At 40.8% G+C, this 19,350-nt stretch overlaps 1 protein-coding gene across 1 annotated transcript; it reads left to right on the top strand.

The window, feature by feature from the left end:
- The first annotated feature begins 3,108 nt into the window (after nt 1-3,108).
- gas2b (growth arrest-specific 2b) lies at nt 3,109-17,438 on the top strand. The gene is made up of 9 exons (XM_070834606.1): nt 3,109-3,125; nt 4,157-4,207; nt 7,480-7,732; nt 8,376-8,485; nt 8,918-9,059; nt 10,459-10,522; nt 10,971-11,544; nt 11,698-11,802; nt 17,232-17,438. The coding sequence occupies exons 3-9, from the start codon at nt 7,510-7,512 to the stop codon at nt 17,436-17,438; spliced, it is 1,425 nt and encodes a 474-aa protein (XP_070690707.1). The 5' UTR covers nt 3,109-3,125; nt 4,157-4,207; nt 7,480-7,509.
- Nucleotides 17,439-19,350: the final 1,912 nt, after the last annotated feature.

Genomic DNA, 19,350 nt, shown 5'->3' with positions numbered 1-19,350 from the left:
CACGAGGAGTTCAATTTCTTTACCCAGCTGAAAGAAAAGTATGACACAAGCAGTTGTTTATATATGCATAAATCAGAGTATCATCGTCCCTGCATATGCAGCCAACTGTGCACGAGTGTAACAATTAAGGTTATTGCTGAGAGGTAAGTAAGCCATTGAGGCCTGTGATGCAACTGTTGTGTAATTCACTTGTGTAATTGGCACAGTAACTACAATTATTGCAGTATGCTTAAAGTTACCATGTGCGGTATTTGAAAATATCTTCTTTTCTAGTGGCGCCATCCGGTGGGAGTGTCAACACTGACGCTGTAGCAGACAATAGTGCACGCAGCTGTATTCCCTCCCCATCAGAGTAAACTAAGAAATCCTATGAAACAGATGTGTCACTTCTGGAGGATCCAACACGCTTTATAGCAGTGTTGTTTGGTTTAATCATCTATCTGTAAGGAGCTGCACAGCCTCTAGGGGGCACAAGTGGGGTCTGGTTGACTGGCTAAAGCATGTGACTGGGGTAAGTTCACTCTGCAAGCCTTAGTGCTCAATTTGTATTTATTGATCAGATGTTTTTTTTTTTTTTTTTTGGGGGCATTGTATTTTTTAAACAGCCAATATCTGGTTCCAGTGTGAACTGATCATGGAGGCCACTGACGTCAGCGTTAAAGCTATCAGTCATAAGCTGATGTTGTTACATTAGAAGTCAGCAGGTTCGTGAGCTGATGATAACAAGGACACGGTTATGGAGAAAGAGAGTCAGATTTTTAATTAAGGCCTTTTGTGGCGTAATGGCTAAAGATGTGTATGCATCATCGCAGCCAGAAAGGAGTGGTGGGATCATGACGTGAAAGGCTTAACAGAAACAGATTTCACCCAAAATTTCAGGATGTCAAGAGTTACTTTTAACAACATCTGCCTCTACCCCAGACAGAAGACACTGATAAAATGCGTAGCAGTTGGGTGTTGTATTGGATGGCAATCAGCCCGGGTTACACTATGTAACATAAAGTGATACGAACTGTGATACGACTGTTCATACTGAGGTTGTATTGCAAAATATTACACGTGCATCTGATTTAGAACTGAAAAAGTGGGTCAAACCTGAATTGAAAAGGTCAGATCGCATGAGCTGTGTGCTGTTTGCACTGTTTTATGGTGTTCGCACCACCATGAGGTAACTTGCTGCCTCCAGTCATTTCAATGATGGGGCGACAGCAGTTGGGTTTTGAAGCGGATGCTGCTCACATGCACAGATTTTGCTCTGCCTCACCAAGTTCATCGTGCTGAACTTCAGGTGGTGTCCGCCTGGCCGTGGTCATTCAAAACGAAGCGTTGTGGGTCAAAGAGGAGCTATGGAGAAACAGCTAGCAAAAACTGGTGTGCACAGCTACCACTATGGGTGGGGTTTGGTTTGATTTGCAGGCTGATTTACCAACATAAGATGGAAATTATTTGATGTTACACACTCCTGCACAGTCAGTGTTGGTTACATCTTCAAGTTTCTAGCGGCCTTCCTCTTAAGCTGAAAGAGAGGGTTGTACCAACACATTGTGAGTGCAGCCTTGGACCAGAGCAGCAGCAGCCGCTTTTAAAAACCTTTTTTCTTTTTTGTGCAGAGAACGCTCTTTCAGTAGAGCATATGGACAAAAAAAAATCTTTAGGCCACTTTTGTCTGGAGTCTGAATGTAACCAAAGACTCACTATGGCTTCTTCTGATTTAATTTATAATCAGGCTTCAGATAGGCCACTACATTTGTCTGTTGCATAAAGCCTGTTGCACAAACAGTAATAGGGACATTGTATTGGGAAAATTCAATGATAACTGTAATAACAAGTAGCATGAAATCTCAACCCAGTGCAGATCTGTGGCACAGCTGAGATGCTGTGGTTTCTTACTGTGGCAGAGCTCAGTAATCCTACTAACTCCACACTGCCACTGGTGCCATTGGTAAACGGGTATCTGTGATTGTTACCACGGAAACATGACTCTTTGTCTTGAGTTAGCTAGTAGAGCTAGTAGGGTGGCTAACATTTCAGTGGTTAATCTAAGAAATGGGACATTCAGGGACATCGGAGAACATTTTTGATAAATTGTGCCCTCAAATTACAAATATTTCCTTAAACTGAACTAATTTTATGTGCCTGATGTTCTTATTTTATTCCTTCAATTTGGTACATTTTGAAAAAATAAATCTATATACAGGATTAATTAAAACAATAATAAAAAAAAACCTGCTACAGTTACATACAGTACTTTCATTCTCTGAGATACTATATGAATGCATTCTTAGGTAATAGCCAAATATCTGTGAATAGACATACTAACCACTTCCTTCATGAGTAGTTCCTGACTAACTGCCAATCAGTCATGAGTGGCAAAAAATAGTGAATATTCATTAATGTGTAAGTTAATCTTTTGGTGGTACATCATACTGAGTTGTTACCAAACAAATGTGGAATGAATAAGTGGAAGAACTCATGAAGTAATGATGACTTAGTAACTACTCACTATGTTGTACCACTTTACTTAGGAGCAACCAGTGAACAACTAATGAGTATTTTATGAGTGGTTGGTAGTTTTTTGCAGCTCAGTGACTAATTCATGGTTACTGACCACTACTAATGTCTGTTCACACATATTTATGAACTAATCATCACCTAATGGCGCGTCAATACAGTGTCTCCAAGTCTGTTCTCTAGTAGCCCATCTTTGTTTTCCCTACTAGTCCTACTAGAGTTAATGATCCGTCCCTCGCTTGTTCTTTTATAACTACCACAACTTTGTGTACCGTATCTTAAAGTGTGCTTATAATATGTCTGATAAAGTAAAAAATGCGAATAAACCTCTGTGATTGCATCTTCCCATGCTTGTCTTCGGAGCCTACCTTGTAAGTTGACACCACAAACTTGCAGGCGTGCACAGGAGTTTGTTTTAAGAGGTGACGCACAGCGCTGCGGAGCTGCATGTGGAGAACCTGAGGGCGACCAACATCTGGCTGGAAGTGATGTGTGCGCTGGTGTGAGAGGAAAAATACGGGCGAGAAAAAGATACTGCGAGGAAAGTTTTTTTTTTTTTTTCTCAATGAAAAAGAAACTCATTTGAAGAATTCTGCTGTTACTTTTGGCGTTTTGTAAGTAGATTTCGCACCATTAAGCTACATTTTCTAGTAAAGTAGGAAAATGCATCTTCCTCGTTAATATTCATTATTTCACTGTTTCTTGTCGTTATGTTGGTAGCGTTTCAAAATGGGTCAGTAACAACAACTTAACGCTTTCCTTATAATCTTAAATGTTATCATCCTTTTGGTTTATGACAGGGATGGCACAGCATTTTCAGAATTTGAAATAATTAGTCTAAAAGTTTTAGTTTGCATTTACATTTGGGATTGAGCATTCATCAGCTGGTGTTTTTCCATCATTTAGCATCACATCCATTTAATTTACAGCATTCCAGATGTTCTTCTTTCTTTCTTTCTTTTTATTTGTACACTGAATATTTTTCAGAATGAACAAAACTCAAAGTCATTTTGCCATGTAGTCGTAAGAAAATATGAGTTTTAATATGTGTTTTGAAACATAAGCAGAACATATAAGTGCTATCAATGCTGAAATGAATTCACCATCATAGCCTGCGGCGTCTGACCAATCATGGCCTCAGCGGCCAAAGTTTGAGTCAGAACTCATTCACTGAACAGACTGTTCTGAGGTGATCATTGTGTGTTTGATTAAATGCAAACTAAAACAATCAATGGAAGATTTTTTTTTTTTATCTCTGTACCAAAATCACAGTTTATTGTGTTTCAGTGGAGCTGGAGTGCAGTCAGCCTCCACTGGTCAGGGTGCGTAAACAGCAGTGGGCGTCAGACCTTTCCATCCTGTGTTGAAATTAGGTTTATTTAGTCTAGAAGCAGCTGAGGGAAAGCCATGGGGTGCGAGCGCTCCTATAGCTGAAACCTATACCTCAGCTATACTGTTGTATCCATTCAGTACCTGTTACTCATCCTCTAGTTTTACATTTCCACTTTTAAGCTGTAACAATCCTACAACTGACACCTGAGATGGCAGATCATTGTCTCAAAGCTGCTGCTTCCAGCAGTGCTGTTGGACATCCATTTGAAGTTATTCATCATGATATTTAATGAATGTTTCTTTTTTCAAACAGCTGATACAGTGGAAGCTGAAACAGACAAAAGCAGAGAGCACAAACCTGCAGGTAATAGAGGAATAGCGCACTCACTGTTTACTGACACGTGTTTCACCTTCCTGACTGAAGAGATGATTCTTTCAGTGACAGATTTGCTACCCCCCCAAAAAGTAAACACGACAGCTGAGCCTGTCATGTAAGGAAACTGGATTTTGTTAACTAGTTGTGAAGTTAGTTGTTTACCAAACACAGGCTTTGGCTTCATCCTCTGGACACAGCAGTGTTAGGGCTGAGCTGAGGGCCACATGCAGCCAAAATCATCAATCACGCTGTCATCTTACATACGTACAGTTCATGTTCAGGTATTTTTAAGACAATGCTTCTCCCAGATCCGTCAGGTTGCGCGCATTTTTCAGGGAGGCTGGTTTGTAATTTTAGCTGTTTCCCCCCTAACAGCCGATTAGTCTGACATACCACTGAAGCAAATCTCACTTTGGGAGCATTAAAGGTTGCTCAAAGTAAATGAGATAGAATAGAAACACTGATACATGCATGGACCTGTGTGTGTGTGTGTGTGTGTGTGTGTGTGTGTGTGTGTGCAGACATGGACCTTCAGCTCTACAGGAGTATAAAGGCTGCTAGTGTCTGAGAGCTGGGCTAGTACATGACCTTTGCCTTCCCTTCCCAGCAGAGCCATCCTGTAGCAGAGGTGTGAATATTGCACCTGGATGTTTTGTTGGAGACAGAGGCTCTCATGCCCTGATGGTCAACCTGTAAACCAGCCTCAAAACTTGGCAGGCAGCCCCCTTTCCGCATATACCATGTCTCTGTGTTTACAAAAGACCCTTTTTCACCACGTCGAGTCAGGATCATGTGTCTACAACATCCTGGCATTTATCCCACAAAACCTGAGCCTAGAATTCACTGACATACATACCGTATGTTCATCTTTGCCCTACTTCCTCTGTAATCATGTGCGAGGGCTTTGTCATCAACTTTTTGCTGATGTAAGACAACTTAACAACAGGCGACACTTGAACTTGTAAAGACGGTCTTCATAACTGAGCTACAGGTACTTAAGTGCAGAGACACAGGTGGTATACAACTATAAATGAGCTAAAAAACAAAAGTCAGTTGTGATGCTGCCTGTCTGTGTCCCGAACATCTGCCCTCCAGGTGCTTTTACTTGACTGTTCTACTAAAGATGAAGTCTTTGTTGGAGATTAGATTAATATTAGGTAGCAGCACGGCTCAGTCAGCCCACCACTGTGGTCCAGTCTGAAAAATCTCAGCAACATACAGTAGCTGGAGAGTCTGGCTGCGTTCAGAGCGACAGTAGCTTTGCATTAGAAAATGCAGCACCTTGATTCATTTGAATGAAGATAGTCTGGCAACAGAAGTAGCAACACGGGGGCTTACATACAGACACATTGCTGGTGGATTTGTAACTTTTAACTCTAGTTGCCAACATTTATAACTTCCCAGAATTGTAAATTCCAGTCTCATAGCATTATAAACCTCCATGCAGTGTTTTGGCATCAGAGAAGCCTTCAAATTCGTGGATATGTTGCTCAGACAAGCTTTCCCAGATTGTATTTCTTGTCTCACCTTAAACAACAGGCCCACTGCTCCATTGTTTTAACAGGGGCCTGTTTTCAGTCTCAATGCCCACTAAGTCTTGTTACTTTACAATTAAACTTTAAGTCAGTCATCCTGCACAAACCGAGTGTCTGTCTCTAGCGTGCTTTACCCAGCAGACCCAGTGACCCACTGCATGTGTTGTTGTCTTAATTCCAGCTGATTAGCAGCGAGTATTACTGGCAGTCAGAGCATGTCTCTGCATGGGGCTGAGCTTTATGATGGAGGCTGCTCTGGGAACAGCACAAATGAGCCATGTAGCGGCACCAGGAGACTGGCTCAGGGCTGTAGCTGTACATCTTATTAAACCTGCAGTCAGTCACTTTAATCCCTTTGATTAATGATTGTGTGTATTGTTTGGTTGGAGCTTAAGCCATATGTGTGGCAGCCAGTGTATCAAATTGGTTTCAACATGCATTGTTGCTTTTGTGCATGTGCAAGACAGCATTGTGTTTGCAGAATCCGCCATCATAAATCTCAAAAACCATTAAGCTCTCTCCTAAAGGATAGCCTCACATTTTATCAAGTCTTATAATAATACTCACAAGCCCAAACCTTTCGCTAAATAATATGAAGCATCCCCAGTCAGACAACGAAGAAAAAAAAAATCCCCTTTTGTTTGATTATCATCCATCACAGCTTGGCAATGAAACGTTAGAGGGAATTTTGTGACTTTTGAAGACACCCACTTGAAAACACCAATTCATACTGCTGTTACATTTTGTTTCACATCTCTAACATTGGAAGAGGAAATATCTTTACAGTCAGTATGAACAGGAGAAATTACCACAGCAGTTAATAACTTTTTCATGTGGTTCATCTTTTGAGACAGACTTGAAACGATGTGTCTGTCCTTTAATCTGAGGTCATTACATGTTTATAGAACGAGGATATCTATAAAACTTTCAACTTTCACTGCACTGCAATTAGGTCTTTAAACATGAAACTTTACTTTTATTGTTGTTCTTTTTACATTACATTTTTTTAATCAACTTTCTTAGTAGAGAGCACACTGTGGTTTTGTTGTATGATTTGTTATTTTTAAAGTTATGTGTTTTAATGTTGTGTTTTGTGAAGTTGTGCACCTTAACTGAGGTCGAGCAGCTGACCAGATTAACATCTGCAAAGGCGACCAGTTAGTCTTCATGATTCATTTGTTTCTCTTGAAAAAGTGAGAAATATTGCTGGAAAAGACCTCTCATAAAGAATAAATCTCACCTGCATGTTGCTTGTCTAAGTAACTTTTCTTGTGCGCTGCCTCACTGTGGTGCACCAAATCATAATGGGCTGCTTACTGTCCCCTGAGGCTGCAGGGCAGAAAACACCCACTTGTGCTTGAGGGTTGGTGTGAAAAGCAGTCATAGTGGGTGTTTTTTGTCCCCCAATGACCACAAGTGACAACAATGAGCCAATTCCACACTCAAAAAACAAACTTAAGTAAGTGACACAAAGGATAAATTAACACTTTATCGGAAGTGTTTTCAAACACTATTTATATCTATTTAATATGTAACAGCGAGAAGACTTCAAGGATGAATCCTAACTAGTTGGTTTGGCAAATCTGGTAGTGCACAGCTGGTTCCATGGAGCCATGCAGGACTGTCCCCTTCGCAGCGGATGAGACAATCCCAAACGAGGCAGAAGACTAACGTAAAATGTCAAAACCTAACAAGAGCATAAAAACATGTTATTTGGTCCACCAGGGTCCGTAAAAGGCAGACTGGAGCTGAAGGATGGACAGTGACGTGAGAGAGATGAGCACCAGCCTTGACAGTCCGCTGAGTCCGAGGCACCTGACTGGGCTGGGAATGAATTGCCTTCTTGGCCAAAAGTACAGGCACTCTGGGCCTGGCCTCACCAGTCCTCAGGAGTACAACCAGTGGCTGCCTTACCGCCACGACGCCACCCTGCTGCCCATGAAAGAGGACCTGTCCTTCTGGCTCAACACCCTCCTGGGTGAGACAGTGATCCTCTACAGATGAGGTTCAGTTTGGAACTAGGGCTTTTATTTTGAAGAATAGATGAGAGATCACGTTAAACACAGAGGCACATTGACCTACTTATTATCCCAAATCCTTGAAATACCTCTCCATGAGGGGAACTGGGGCCGGGACTCCAAGGAAAGGGATGTCTCTTCCCACTTTAATGTGTTACGAGGGAAAACATGAAGCGTCTGCACATGCTGTAACCTGTTGGAGGGTGTCTGGAAAGTGACAAGACTCCAACGACTCCAATGACTTTCTGACTGATGTTACCACAAAAAAAGAAAAAAAAAAAACAGGCAAAGCATTCTTGTGGCTACATTTGATATCCCTTAAAACCAGAAAGAGACTTGAACAGTAAAGAATGCTGTCCTCTTCTCATTAAAGGTTGCTTTTCAACAGGGTTATATTTGAAGTGTTTATTTAAATTGTCTGTTCTTTTATTTTTTGTGAAAAACACTTTCATTGCATTTTGTGTATTAAAGGTACCATATAGATAACAACTGAATATACACCTTTGGAAAGAAAGTTATTTTTCCGTGAAAAAGCAAAACGATGAGCTTTGACTAGTGGCTATGAATTACTGTATGCAATTCTGTGTTTGTGTGTATCCTCAGGCGTCGACCTCACAGCAGACAGTCTGATGGAGAGGTTAGATAACGGCGTTCTCCTCTGTCAGCTGGCACAGCTGCTCCAGGATAAGATGATGCACATCAACAATGGCAAGGTGCTGCAACAACACTAAGCCGTGCAAACGTTCACACACACAAACCTCTGTATGCACAGAACAGCGTGCAAACGCAAAACCACACCATGCACGTATTTTATTCTACCAAAAAAAGAGAAGATCATCTTCCTGATTTGTCCTCCGTATACACAAAACATGTGGTACAAGGGACAAGCAAGAGGAATGCTCCTGTGTCCCCACCTGTAGCTATTACTATACTACTACTATATTCACATTTCAACACGATGCAATATGAAATATGGCATGTCATCATTACAATACCCTGAAATACTGACCAATACATGCCCCAATATTAACCCATTTTTGTGATACTGCAGACAAACACGCTGTAAACTTTCTAATTCTGTGTGTATGTGTATCTGTGCACATATATATTTATATGTGTGTGTGTGTGTGTGAAAACTATCACAGCCCTTCGTAAGAAGAGTGATCCACTGGCGAGCTGATGCAACTTCTGGATCATTCTTCGCCAGAGACAATACTGCCAACTTCCTCTACTGGTGTCGAAAGATTGGCGTTGATGAGGCTTACCTTTTCGAGTCCGAGGATTTGGGTGAGTTATGACTGGAGACTGTTTCTGACATTATCGAGTTGAGGTGATATTTTCTTTTACTGTGAATCACACCATGCGCTCAAACTTCACTTAATAGAATGACATAGAAATAATAAAACAAATCACAAGAACTTCTTTTTCAAGACATTTATATATTTGTGTCTATCTGCTGTTAGACTGTTTGCTTCGTAAGAACCCCATGTCTCTTATTTTTCTTCTCTAAACTATCTTTACTGTACTGTTGTGTTTAGCGATGAATCTTGTCACTGTCTTCTCTTTGTTTCACCCCCGACCCTCTGGGTATTTCTAAATAAACATGATAGACTCATCATAATGTGTCCTGCATGTCAAAAGATTTACATTTCCATCATGCCTCATTTGTTACTTGATGAAAAAAAAGTGTATTTTTATTTGCCTGAATCAGCAATAATTTTTAAATTATATAATTTTTGCCACACTGAAAAGTCGAAACATTGTTCGCAAACTCCAGCCAGCAAGCAAACAGTAATATGGGAAATTAAGTCACAACAATCACTGGGAATGTGAATGAATCAGCGTGATGATTATACGTTTCACTTACACCTTCTGCATGTATGATGTTCTCTGTGCCTGAGGAAACTGGCAGTAAACATGCTAACGTGGGTCTGTATCATTACTCTTCTCTATGTATGTCTTTACCTGGGCATGTCTAAGCAAAGCAGCAGATGCGTGAGAATGATAATGTGCAGGTTAATCCCCCCCAACAATACGTCCCCCCTGCAGGCAGACTAACCTACTTCACTTGACTAATTGAATGACGGGGAGACTAAACTCACTGTACTTTGACGGGCTTCAGTTTACTGCCTCAGTGACGTGACAGCACAGGTGATTATTCTCTTCTTGTCTGTCTCCTTTTCATGCTGCAGCCATGATATAATGGCGGATCTCGAATACAGGTGAATGAAAGGAAAATATTGTTATTGGTGACATACTCTTTACTCATTACATTTTTACTTTGTTTTATAGCTGCTAGACATACTTTTATGCAATTCAACCAATTGTCATCTCAACACAGTTACCTACTAAGACTTTTTCTATTCCAAACTGAGTGAGGAGTTTTTCTATGTATTTTATAAAGATCGTGGACTGGAGGCTGATTTGTTGATGAAGTGTTCGTGCCCTCATGCCCCGAGCTGCCCACAGGAATTCCTGCTCAGCTTCAAAGATAGAAATGCACAATAGAGACAGAAATGTGCCCTCTCTGTTCAGACTGCAGTTCCGGTTATCTTTTGGCACAGACAGAAGTTTATCTCCGTAACATCTTTCCTTTCAGACAAGTGACTTTTCTTTTCTTTTTTTTTTTTTTTTCATTATTTCCACCCCTCCACCCTCTTTGTCTGTACTTTATTCATGTACAAAGTCCTCCATAAGCAACCTCGGGAGGTGTGCCTGTGCCTGATGGAGCTGGGGCGGATTGCAGCCAGGTAACTAAAAAAAAAAGTTGTGCTATTTTCTGTGGATTTAAATTTAAATTTAAATGATTAAAAATATATACCTTTTTGTTTTTTAAATTCCTAGAAATGGGACATGCTTAAACAACCATTTACTTTAAGCAAAACTGTTTTAACCACGTATCCGTTAATATTAATTAACTATTTTAGCTATTTGTTCATATTTTTGCCCCGCTATATCAACTTCTCTGCTCACTTGCTACATTTTCACTCACTCTAAATCATAGTATGTGGTGTTCCATCACATGTGTGTATTCTTTAATCAAATAATAATTTCTGCTTTTGAAATTAGTCTGCGTGCACCCTGGTGACTACAGATATATCCCAGAGAGTTCAAATACCCCCTGGTTCTCTATTGTGTGATTTAGTGTTGATTTATCCTCATGATTGTTGACACATTTTTGTTAAACCTTTCTTTCAGGTATGGAGTGGAGCCCCCGGGGCTGGTAAAGTTGGAGCGAGAGATAGAGAGGGAGGAGGCAGGGTGCTTATCTCCATCATTCCATCTGCCCCTCTCCTTTTTCCCTCCTACATCATTGTATTCACCATCACAGCCATCCCTGCTCTCACCCCCCTCTCCTCCTCCTCCTCCTCCTCCTCCACCTGCGCCCCTCACTCCAAGCACAACCTGTGCGTCTGAAGCCCTCGCTGCCTCCGTCTCCTCTGATCTTCCATCAGCCACAACAAACCCGCTACCTACATGTTTATCCCCTCCTCAGTCATCCCTCTCGGCCTCTAACCCTTGTACAACCACAGCCTCAACACAAACACCTTTGTTCTCCTCGCCCCGCGCCGCTAACACATCTGCCTCAACTCCACTGGCAGCACCCTCACCGGGCCAAACCCCGGTGTCTGCTGCCAAAGTCTTCTCACCCACAATAAACAACCACGCTCCCACAGCTACACCTCCCTTCACCCCCCCACCTGCAGCCCTGACTCCTCGCAAATCCACAAACCGGAGGAGCACAGGCACCCGCAACATTTTGGATGATATTGTACGTATTTTACTTCCAGTGAAATTAATCTTATTTTACAGCAAACTTTCCCCACTGAGGGATCAATAAACGATATCTAATCTTACCTTGGAGATGTTAAGGGTGTATACTCAGTGTTCTTGTTTTGCCCTCTCTCTGTCTAACGTCCTCCAGGTGAGAAACATTATAGAAAATCCTCCCTGCAACTGTCCTGCCAGGTTCATTGTTGAGAAGCAACCTAAAGGCTACCGTGTTGGGGATAAAGTTCTATATATACGGGTAAGTGTATTCATGCAAACCCTGTCTCCTAGAAGTTATGTTTATATAGTACAAATTTGCAGCATCATGCATCTGTGCAATGTTAACTAACAAGATATTTCATTTGTTTGTTTCACTCATGGAAACTTTCTTATGGTTATGTTTAAGCACTTGCAGCACTTTTTTAAAAATTGGAAAATAGTGTGGTCTTGGTTGAATAGTTAAAAAGTCTAGACTTGAAGTACTAGTTCACTTTATTATCATTTACCTGAAACCACAATTCTTCCCTAAGCCACGTTCTCCTTTGCCAAATTCCTGCACTTTGTGTGTCCACCATTCACCATGACCTCCTCCTTATATGCAGTACAAAAATATATGTAAAAATGTATGTAAATATATGTAAATGATAAATGTAGCACTTCCTACACTTGAGAAAACATTACCACTGAACCTAATCCAGGCGGCAGCAGTGGTAGGTGAATGCATATTCTAGAAGACAGGGTTGGTTCATGCCCACGTCCTCCACTAGCTTGATGATTATACTGTTGATATTTTGTTTTATACAGTATAAATGTAGTAAAATAAATAAATTAAAGCTAGTTATGTACAATTAGATACATTGATGTGAACTCCAATCTGTGGAATCATATAATCACTTTAGATTTTAAAATCTAAAATCTATATGAAATCTAATGGCTCACTCATTAAAAATGAATGTGTCATAGATGCTACACCACATAATAAGATGTGAGGTGCGAAGGCCTTCAGGTTATTAATCAACAGCTGAGTCAGCAACAGGTGCAGTGTGTCAGAGCGACTGATTTGCAATCATTTGGGATGGAGATGTAGGTGCCTTTCAGCCTCCCGCAGTCGTGCAGCACCCGTGTGCGTCTGCACAAAGGCTTGAGGAATGGCCTTCTGGGAGGCAGGGTTGCTTGGCAACCAATGGTCAGGATAAGACTAGGCTGACAATGATTTTATTCAGCACATAGACCTTCGGCAAAGAGTTCAAACCTGAAGGAACATGAAACACGTCACTTTCAGGATGGTTTCGCACAGATATGACTGTGGTGAGTGGTTCAAATGGTTCCCCTATGTGGGGACAAGACAGTTTTTACCTCACTGTCTGTATACAAGCATCCACACAGTAGAAATATAACAGGTTCAGGGTATGTTTAGTGCATACTGAATACAGTACATTATCTAAGTTTTACATTATCCATACATCCACCACAACATTTTCAACAGCACATAATTGAAAACAGCACAACAATTAGAGCTGACATGGTGAAATCCCTCTCGAAACAGATTGGCGATATATGATCTCACAATGTAAATCTACCACATTAATCAGTCACACAGTGTTGGTTCACACCTTTGTGGTTAATTGGTCACCAGTTGAAACCCATTTAGTGCTCTGTTAATTGTATTGACCCAACACTCTCTAAACTGGTAATCAATACTGTCAGCATCACTTTGCTTACACCAGCGTTACAGCTACATTTTGGCTGACAGACAACATATTTTTACCTGCCCGTTTAGAAAATAATGCCCCCTTTTCAAGTCACAGAACACCTGTTTCTCCACAGCAGACCTGTCAATAACACGGGGGCACGTGTTTGAACACCACATCAAAGAACGGTGAAAAAAATGTGATAGCTGAAGCATACCATTAGTCTATAGTCAGGATCAGCAGAATGCATTTATGCTGAGAAAATGAAATATATAGATGGGAAAAAAATCACCTTTTATTTATCTTACATTTCAATACTTCAAGGATTTGTTTTTCTCCACTAACTCAACTGTTGACCTTTTGTGCTCACCTTCTCTACGCAGCCTTGCAGGTACAGCGTTTCACCATAACTCAGAGTCCATCTGTCAGTTTCGAGCTATAATTACTAGTTTGTAGATACTACTTGCACTGTTCCCTTCCCTTTTCTCCTCACCACTGACAAGCAAACACACCTCAGCTGCGTGAATAGAGCGCTGCAGCCCATCGACCCTGACTCCATCCATTACCTTGAAGCCCACAGCTGCCAACACGTGTGCAGGGAGACGCACCGTAATCCTCAATTACCATATACCATGATAACCCCTGTGCAGCTCCTAGGAGAGCGTGCCATTCAGTGTGTACAGACCTTTTTAAAGAGCAGATACTATTGATTTCCGAGACAAAGTCATTAGTGAGGGGGTTTAATCAGACAGCTTGTTAATGAGCGATTGAGCATGACCGCCCCCCTCCTCACATGTAAACCCCCCCCCCCCCCCCCCCCCCCTTCCCCCCCTTGTCCCCCCACCCCACCTCTCTCTATTCCCACTGGAGCCTATTCAATCACGCTGGCCCTGGAGTGCTCCGCCATTCTTTGGTGTTAAAAAAGAGGAAGGCTTTTCTTTCTTCTCCGCACCCAATTAGGCTCTCCTTCAGCTTTTTAGCAGGGACACCGTCTGACTGTGTCACAGTGGAAGAAAGAGACATTCAAGCATCTCACAATATCATGCCACATCAATTCTTTGTTTATGGCGCTATCTGCATATGAGGTGAACCTAAAAAGTAAATATAAAAAGGTTTTATGTTAAGATAAGCATAAGATGTTTTGAGACAGCTGAGCAAAAATCTGGACCAAAATAGATTATGATGTTGTTTTTCTTGCCTTCAGTTTAGCCTTTTGGAACACAATCCCTTCATCCTCCTTTGTCAAGTGTTCTTGAGCAAGATATTGACTCCATAGAAGCTCCACGGTCTTTGTTTGGAGATGACCTTGACCTTTGACCTTTCCTTTACCATTCCTGAGTGTAATTAGTTTATATGCAAGCTGATCATAGAGAAAGCCGATCCTATTTCTGCCATCAGACTGAAACACTGCATGTGATGCGAATAAGCAAAACTAAGAGTCTGACAGTCATGCTTGCAGCTCTGTGAGTCTGTGCTCAGGCACAGGCTTTGCCAGCATGCAAACGTGGCCACAGTGATAATGCTAGCATGTTGATGCAAAGTTGGTATAAGGTTTATCATAGTCACCATCTTTGTGAAGTGTAAGCATTTTATGCTAATTAGCACTAAATTCCCAAAGGATAGCTAACTCAAACTAAAACGTTTAGCTAAGTTATTACAACTCATGCCGAGGGGAACATCAGTGTCATGAGTAAAACCACATGACATTTCAAAACCGCAAATGTGCACCTCATCGTGGCGCTAAAGGAAACATCGGGGGATCCACAAATTCATCAGGATACATCATCTGAAATGTATCCCGATGAATGAGTGCACCAAATGTTTTGCCAATCTAGCCAATAGTTGTTGAGAACTGTCGCACAAAAACAAAATATCACCCTCATGGTGACACCACATGTGAAGTCAGGAGTGACGTTTGGCTTTAATCTCTTTTTTTTTTTTACAAAATATCTTGGCAATAATTCCAACATTTGCTGAAATATTTCAGTCTAGACCAGTGGTGGACCGACCGACCAACAACGCCATCCATAGGACCATGCAGCTAGCAGGGCTAAAGTCTTTCGTCTCAACCTTTCAAAGACATCAAGTTAATTTTATTTGTTGCTCACAATCAAAAGCAAAAAAACAACCAACAAACAAAAAACCTAGAAAATGTATCACAGCAACTTAAAACATAGAAACATACAGTAGCTCACACAATCAGTATACTGTATATAAGTAGAAATAGTACAAAGACAAGACACACATATGCCTGTATTGGCTCATATACTGTAATGCTGCTTAGTTTGCCTCTTTACTGTAAATATTACAAGCACTGACTGTACTCAGGAACAGCATCAAAAGCAGCCGATGTGGCTAAAGCCTGCCTCCTACTGGCAGGTGTTTTAATGACTCCTCGCACTCATGCATCTTTCATCAGGGAAGGAGAGAGGGAATCAATGGAGCTGCCAGGAAGGACGCAGGGGAATCCAGACGGTAGTTTATGGGCTGCAGACGTAGCGCAGTTTGTACGGAGGTCTGAAGGGGGGGAAGGGGTAGTGGTGGAGACAGAAATAAAGGAGTCTGGCTGACAAAGAGGGCTTGTGTTGAATATTACAGAACAGAAAGATGCTGACTCTGTTTTTTTATGAAGCGATCAGTTTGGCATATTGGTTGGCAAAATATAAAAATCATATATGAAAAGACATATGTCAGTTAATGTTTAACTGTATTTGATCAGGTATCAGAAACCTGAGAACAAGAAACCAACACAACCAGCATACTAGAAAAAAACACATATAAAGCCAGATAGACAACAATCAAGTCACATAGAATGAATTATTATCAATTATATGACTGATAAAAACAGATAAAAGCTTTAAAATCTCTTATTTAAAATCTCTTATCTCTTATTACATCTCTAATCGCTTAATTTAAACATTACAGATACAACAACAATGGGTAGTACTTGCTTATATGAAAAATATAACAAAAAAAAAAAAGAGAGTAAATTCTGGCAACTTTGGATGATGACTGAATTTTTGAGAATGAAGACCAGTCAGGATTACATTCCCCCTACGTCTGACAGGCAAGTGGTTTATTCAGGATGTCAGACTTGACCCCTGTCAACCTCAACATTTTAATCTGCAGGATGACAGCTGAGATGGACCACGTCTAGGCTTTCTGCTATTTCTTCCGCCTGTGTCGCCTGCCTCTGCTCGTGTGTCCATGCTTGTACCATTGATTTTTCATCCCATACACGTGGCGACCCCACCCCCACATAAGAAGAGTAGATCTGCTTGTATTATCACATTCTTAATGGCTCCATAATGAAGGGTTTATTGGCGATAAGGCAAGAGGGGGTGGGCCGGTGCTGACAGGACAACGGATGGCTTTGCAAGGCCTCCTGGGAATGTTAATGTCCACTGGGAGTTGAGGGTCTGCGCTGAACTCATCTCAATTTCTCCTTTCATTTTCTTTGCCAGGCTTTATATTGTGGCTGTAGTTGCCATGGCAGCGGTTGGTTTTCAGCTGTAAGAGCGGCTGTCTGTGAAGGATGTGTTGATTCACATACTGCTGACCTCACAGCAACTACTGTTAACCGACTGGATATACAGTGTTCATTTTATTTAAAATACTGTTGATTAGTGGGTTTGTGTTGCACGTCTGTGTGGTTGTTCCTTTGTGCGTCACTGAAAGTGTGTGCATGCATGTTCATATGTGGATTAGTCCTGCGTGTGTGCTCAGCTGGTGCCACGAGGTGTTGTTTCATTTGGTTTAATGAGATTTTGACAAAGCTACCCGAGAGATCATTTGCCTTTCATAGCCTGAGCTACACAAGCCTGTAAATATTAGATTGGTGTGTGTGTGTGTGTGTGTGTGTGTGTAGGAGGGGAGGGGGGGTTCTTCTAATTGAGAATTCATAAACATTCTCGCAATATATCAGCCAGAAAATATATGCACACTCTATTTCCCAGCATTTCATCCTTGCCTGTGCTGTCTTGTGTCGCCTATGCAGATGCTGAATGAGCGTCATGTGATGGTACGTGTAGGCGGAGGCTGGGAGACCTTTATAAGTTACCTGCAGAAACATGATCCCTGCAGAGGGGGGCCGGCCGGCAGACCTGAGGTCAGGGGCTGTAGGGACAAAGCGAAGCCACCCGCTTTGAACATCTCGTCTGACAGCTACATGGTGGTCGGTGCCCATTATCGTGGCAAGAAGTAGACTTTCAAACTGCAGCAACAGTGAATATTTCACTTAATCAGAACGGACTGTGCATGGTCAATGATTTAACATATTGTTCCAATCCCTTTTACCTCAAGCTTAACAGGAAATCAAATTTTTCTTAAAAGTTGTTCACACAGTATGACTGGTTCTTATCTGATTATCATTGGTATGAATTATCCAACATACTATAACAATCATTTTAATTGAACAGTTTTAATAATAAATCAATCATCATTCTTCAAGAGCTTTACTTTGCTATATAAGATATTACACTGAATATCTTTGTCTTGTGGACTGTTGAAGCGATCTGGATTGATCAGCCTGTGCTTTGAGAAATAACAACAGGATTTTTATCACAATTTTATGATACTTTATAGACTAAATGATGAATTGCTGTAATCGAGAAAGTAATAAGCGTGATTAATCTATAGTGAAAATAGTTGTTAGATGAAGAACTAGTCGATATATACTATGTTTATCATAACTTGCTTATGTTCATCATCCATCATCTTTCAGGGAAGGTTCTGTGTTGTACTTTACACAGCAATGTGATTGGAGTTAAGTTGTAGTCAGTAAACATACAGCTATGTGTTTATGTATCGTGGTACTGTAGTTTGAATTTGTGTCTTTGAATTTTTGTATTTTGTATTTGGAAACTCCAGCAACAGTTTCAGTGGTAGTCTTTAACATACATACATCATACAAGTGTGTGGAATGTATGGGATTATCTTTCTGTATTTTTATGAATAAAATAAACTTTCAAAAAATATGTTTGAGTGGTGATTCAAAGATATCGCCTACATTACAGCCTATATCACACATCATCGCACTTTGTTTTCATAGTATTTATCCTAATTTCCTAACCTAAAGGTAAAGACACAAAGCATACAGTCCTCCCTCTAGATGGCACCATGTCCTAAGTGACAAAAGGCCTCGCCTCCGTGCTTTTTTGGAGGAGGGTGCTGTCAACACTGCCAGCACTGCTTCATTGGCAAGATCTGGAGAGTCACTTATTAATTTTTAGGAATTAAAGGAAGAGTCACAGACAAGAGCGCGTCTTTGGTGTGCATAACTGCAGAATTCAGGCACAACCATAAGGAGTGAAAGTCACAGCGTGTTAGTAAGTACATATTTTATTTCAGTAAAATAAATTAATTAAAAATGGACACAAGTTTTCATATATTGAAAGAAACTAACTGTAATGAGATCATGCAAGACTGTAATGTCTTTTTAGTCCCCACACAACATCTGCAGTGGATTGAACCAGTATAAATGACTTGTAGAAAATAATAGTTGTGCTACTGAAACAAGTGCCACTCTAAATGGTGGCGTTTTCACAGGGCATCTCATTGCACAGAGTACATTTCTAAGTTCCTCATGAAACACAGGAAGTTGCCACTTTATAGGGATTTTACAACAATTTAAAATACAATGTCACACTGCGTTGCCCTCATTCGTTCTCTAAAGTACATTATTCTTAATGTTTCGTAAATTTTGCTACTGTGTGCTACTGATTCTTCTGTTGAAACTCAATCCAATCAATAACAAAATCTTTGTTTAATTTACAGACATTGTTACATGTTTATGTTGTTAAAATTTAATATTTGAGATATGGGGGCATAAATATGTGCTTTAGAATTTTTATTTGTAATACTTTTAAGTCCTGCACATGTGCAGTGGTGGCACATCAGTACTGAAAAAGTCAGATTTTCCCACTTTTAATACACAAAAAACTGTAAGTTGTGCGCAATTGTGCTAACACATTATACTTGCACCATGTACTTATACATTACAGTTTACTGTTTACAGTAATACTCATATTACTGCGTTTCAGTTTGGGTGTCAACTCAAAACTTTATAAAACCAAAACACCAAACAGCGTTGCATTCTGTGACTCGCGGGACGTCAG

The sequence above is a fragment of the Pempheris klunzingeri genome, chromosome 1 (genome assembly GCF_042242105.1).
Source record: "Pempheris klunzingeri isolate RE-2024b chromosome 1, fPemKlu1.hap1, whole genome shotgun sequence".
Classification (NCBI taxonomy): Eukaryota; Metazoa; Chordata; class Actinopteri; order Acropomatiformes; family Pempheridae; genus Pempheris; species Pempheris klunzingeri.
The sequence above is the reverse complement of the archived record's forward strand: the minus strand, read 5'-3'. Positions and strand labels throughout refer to the sequence as shown.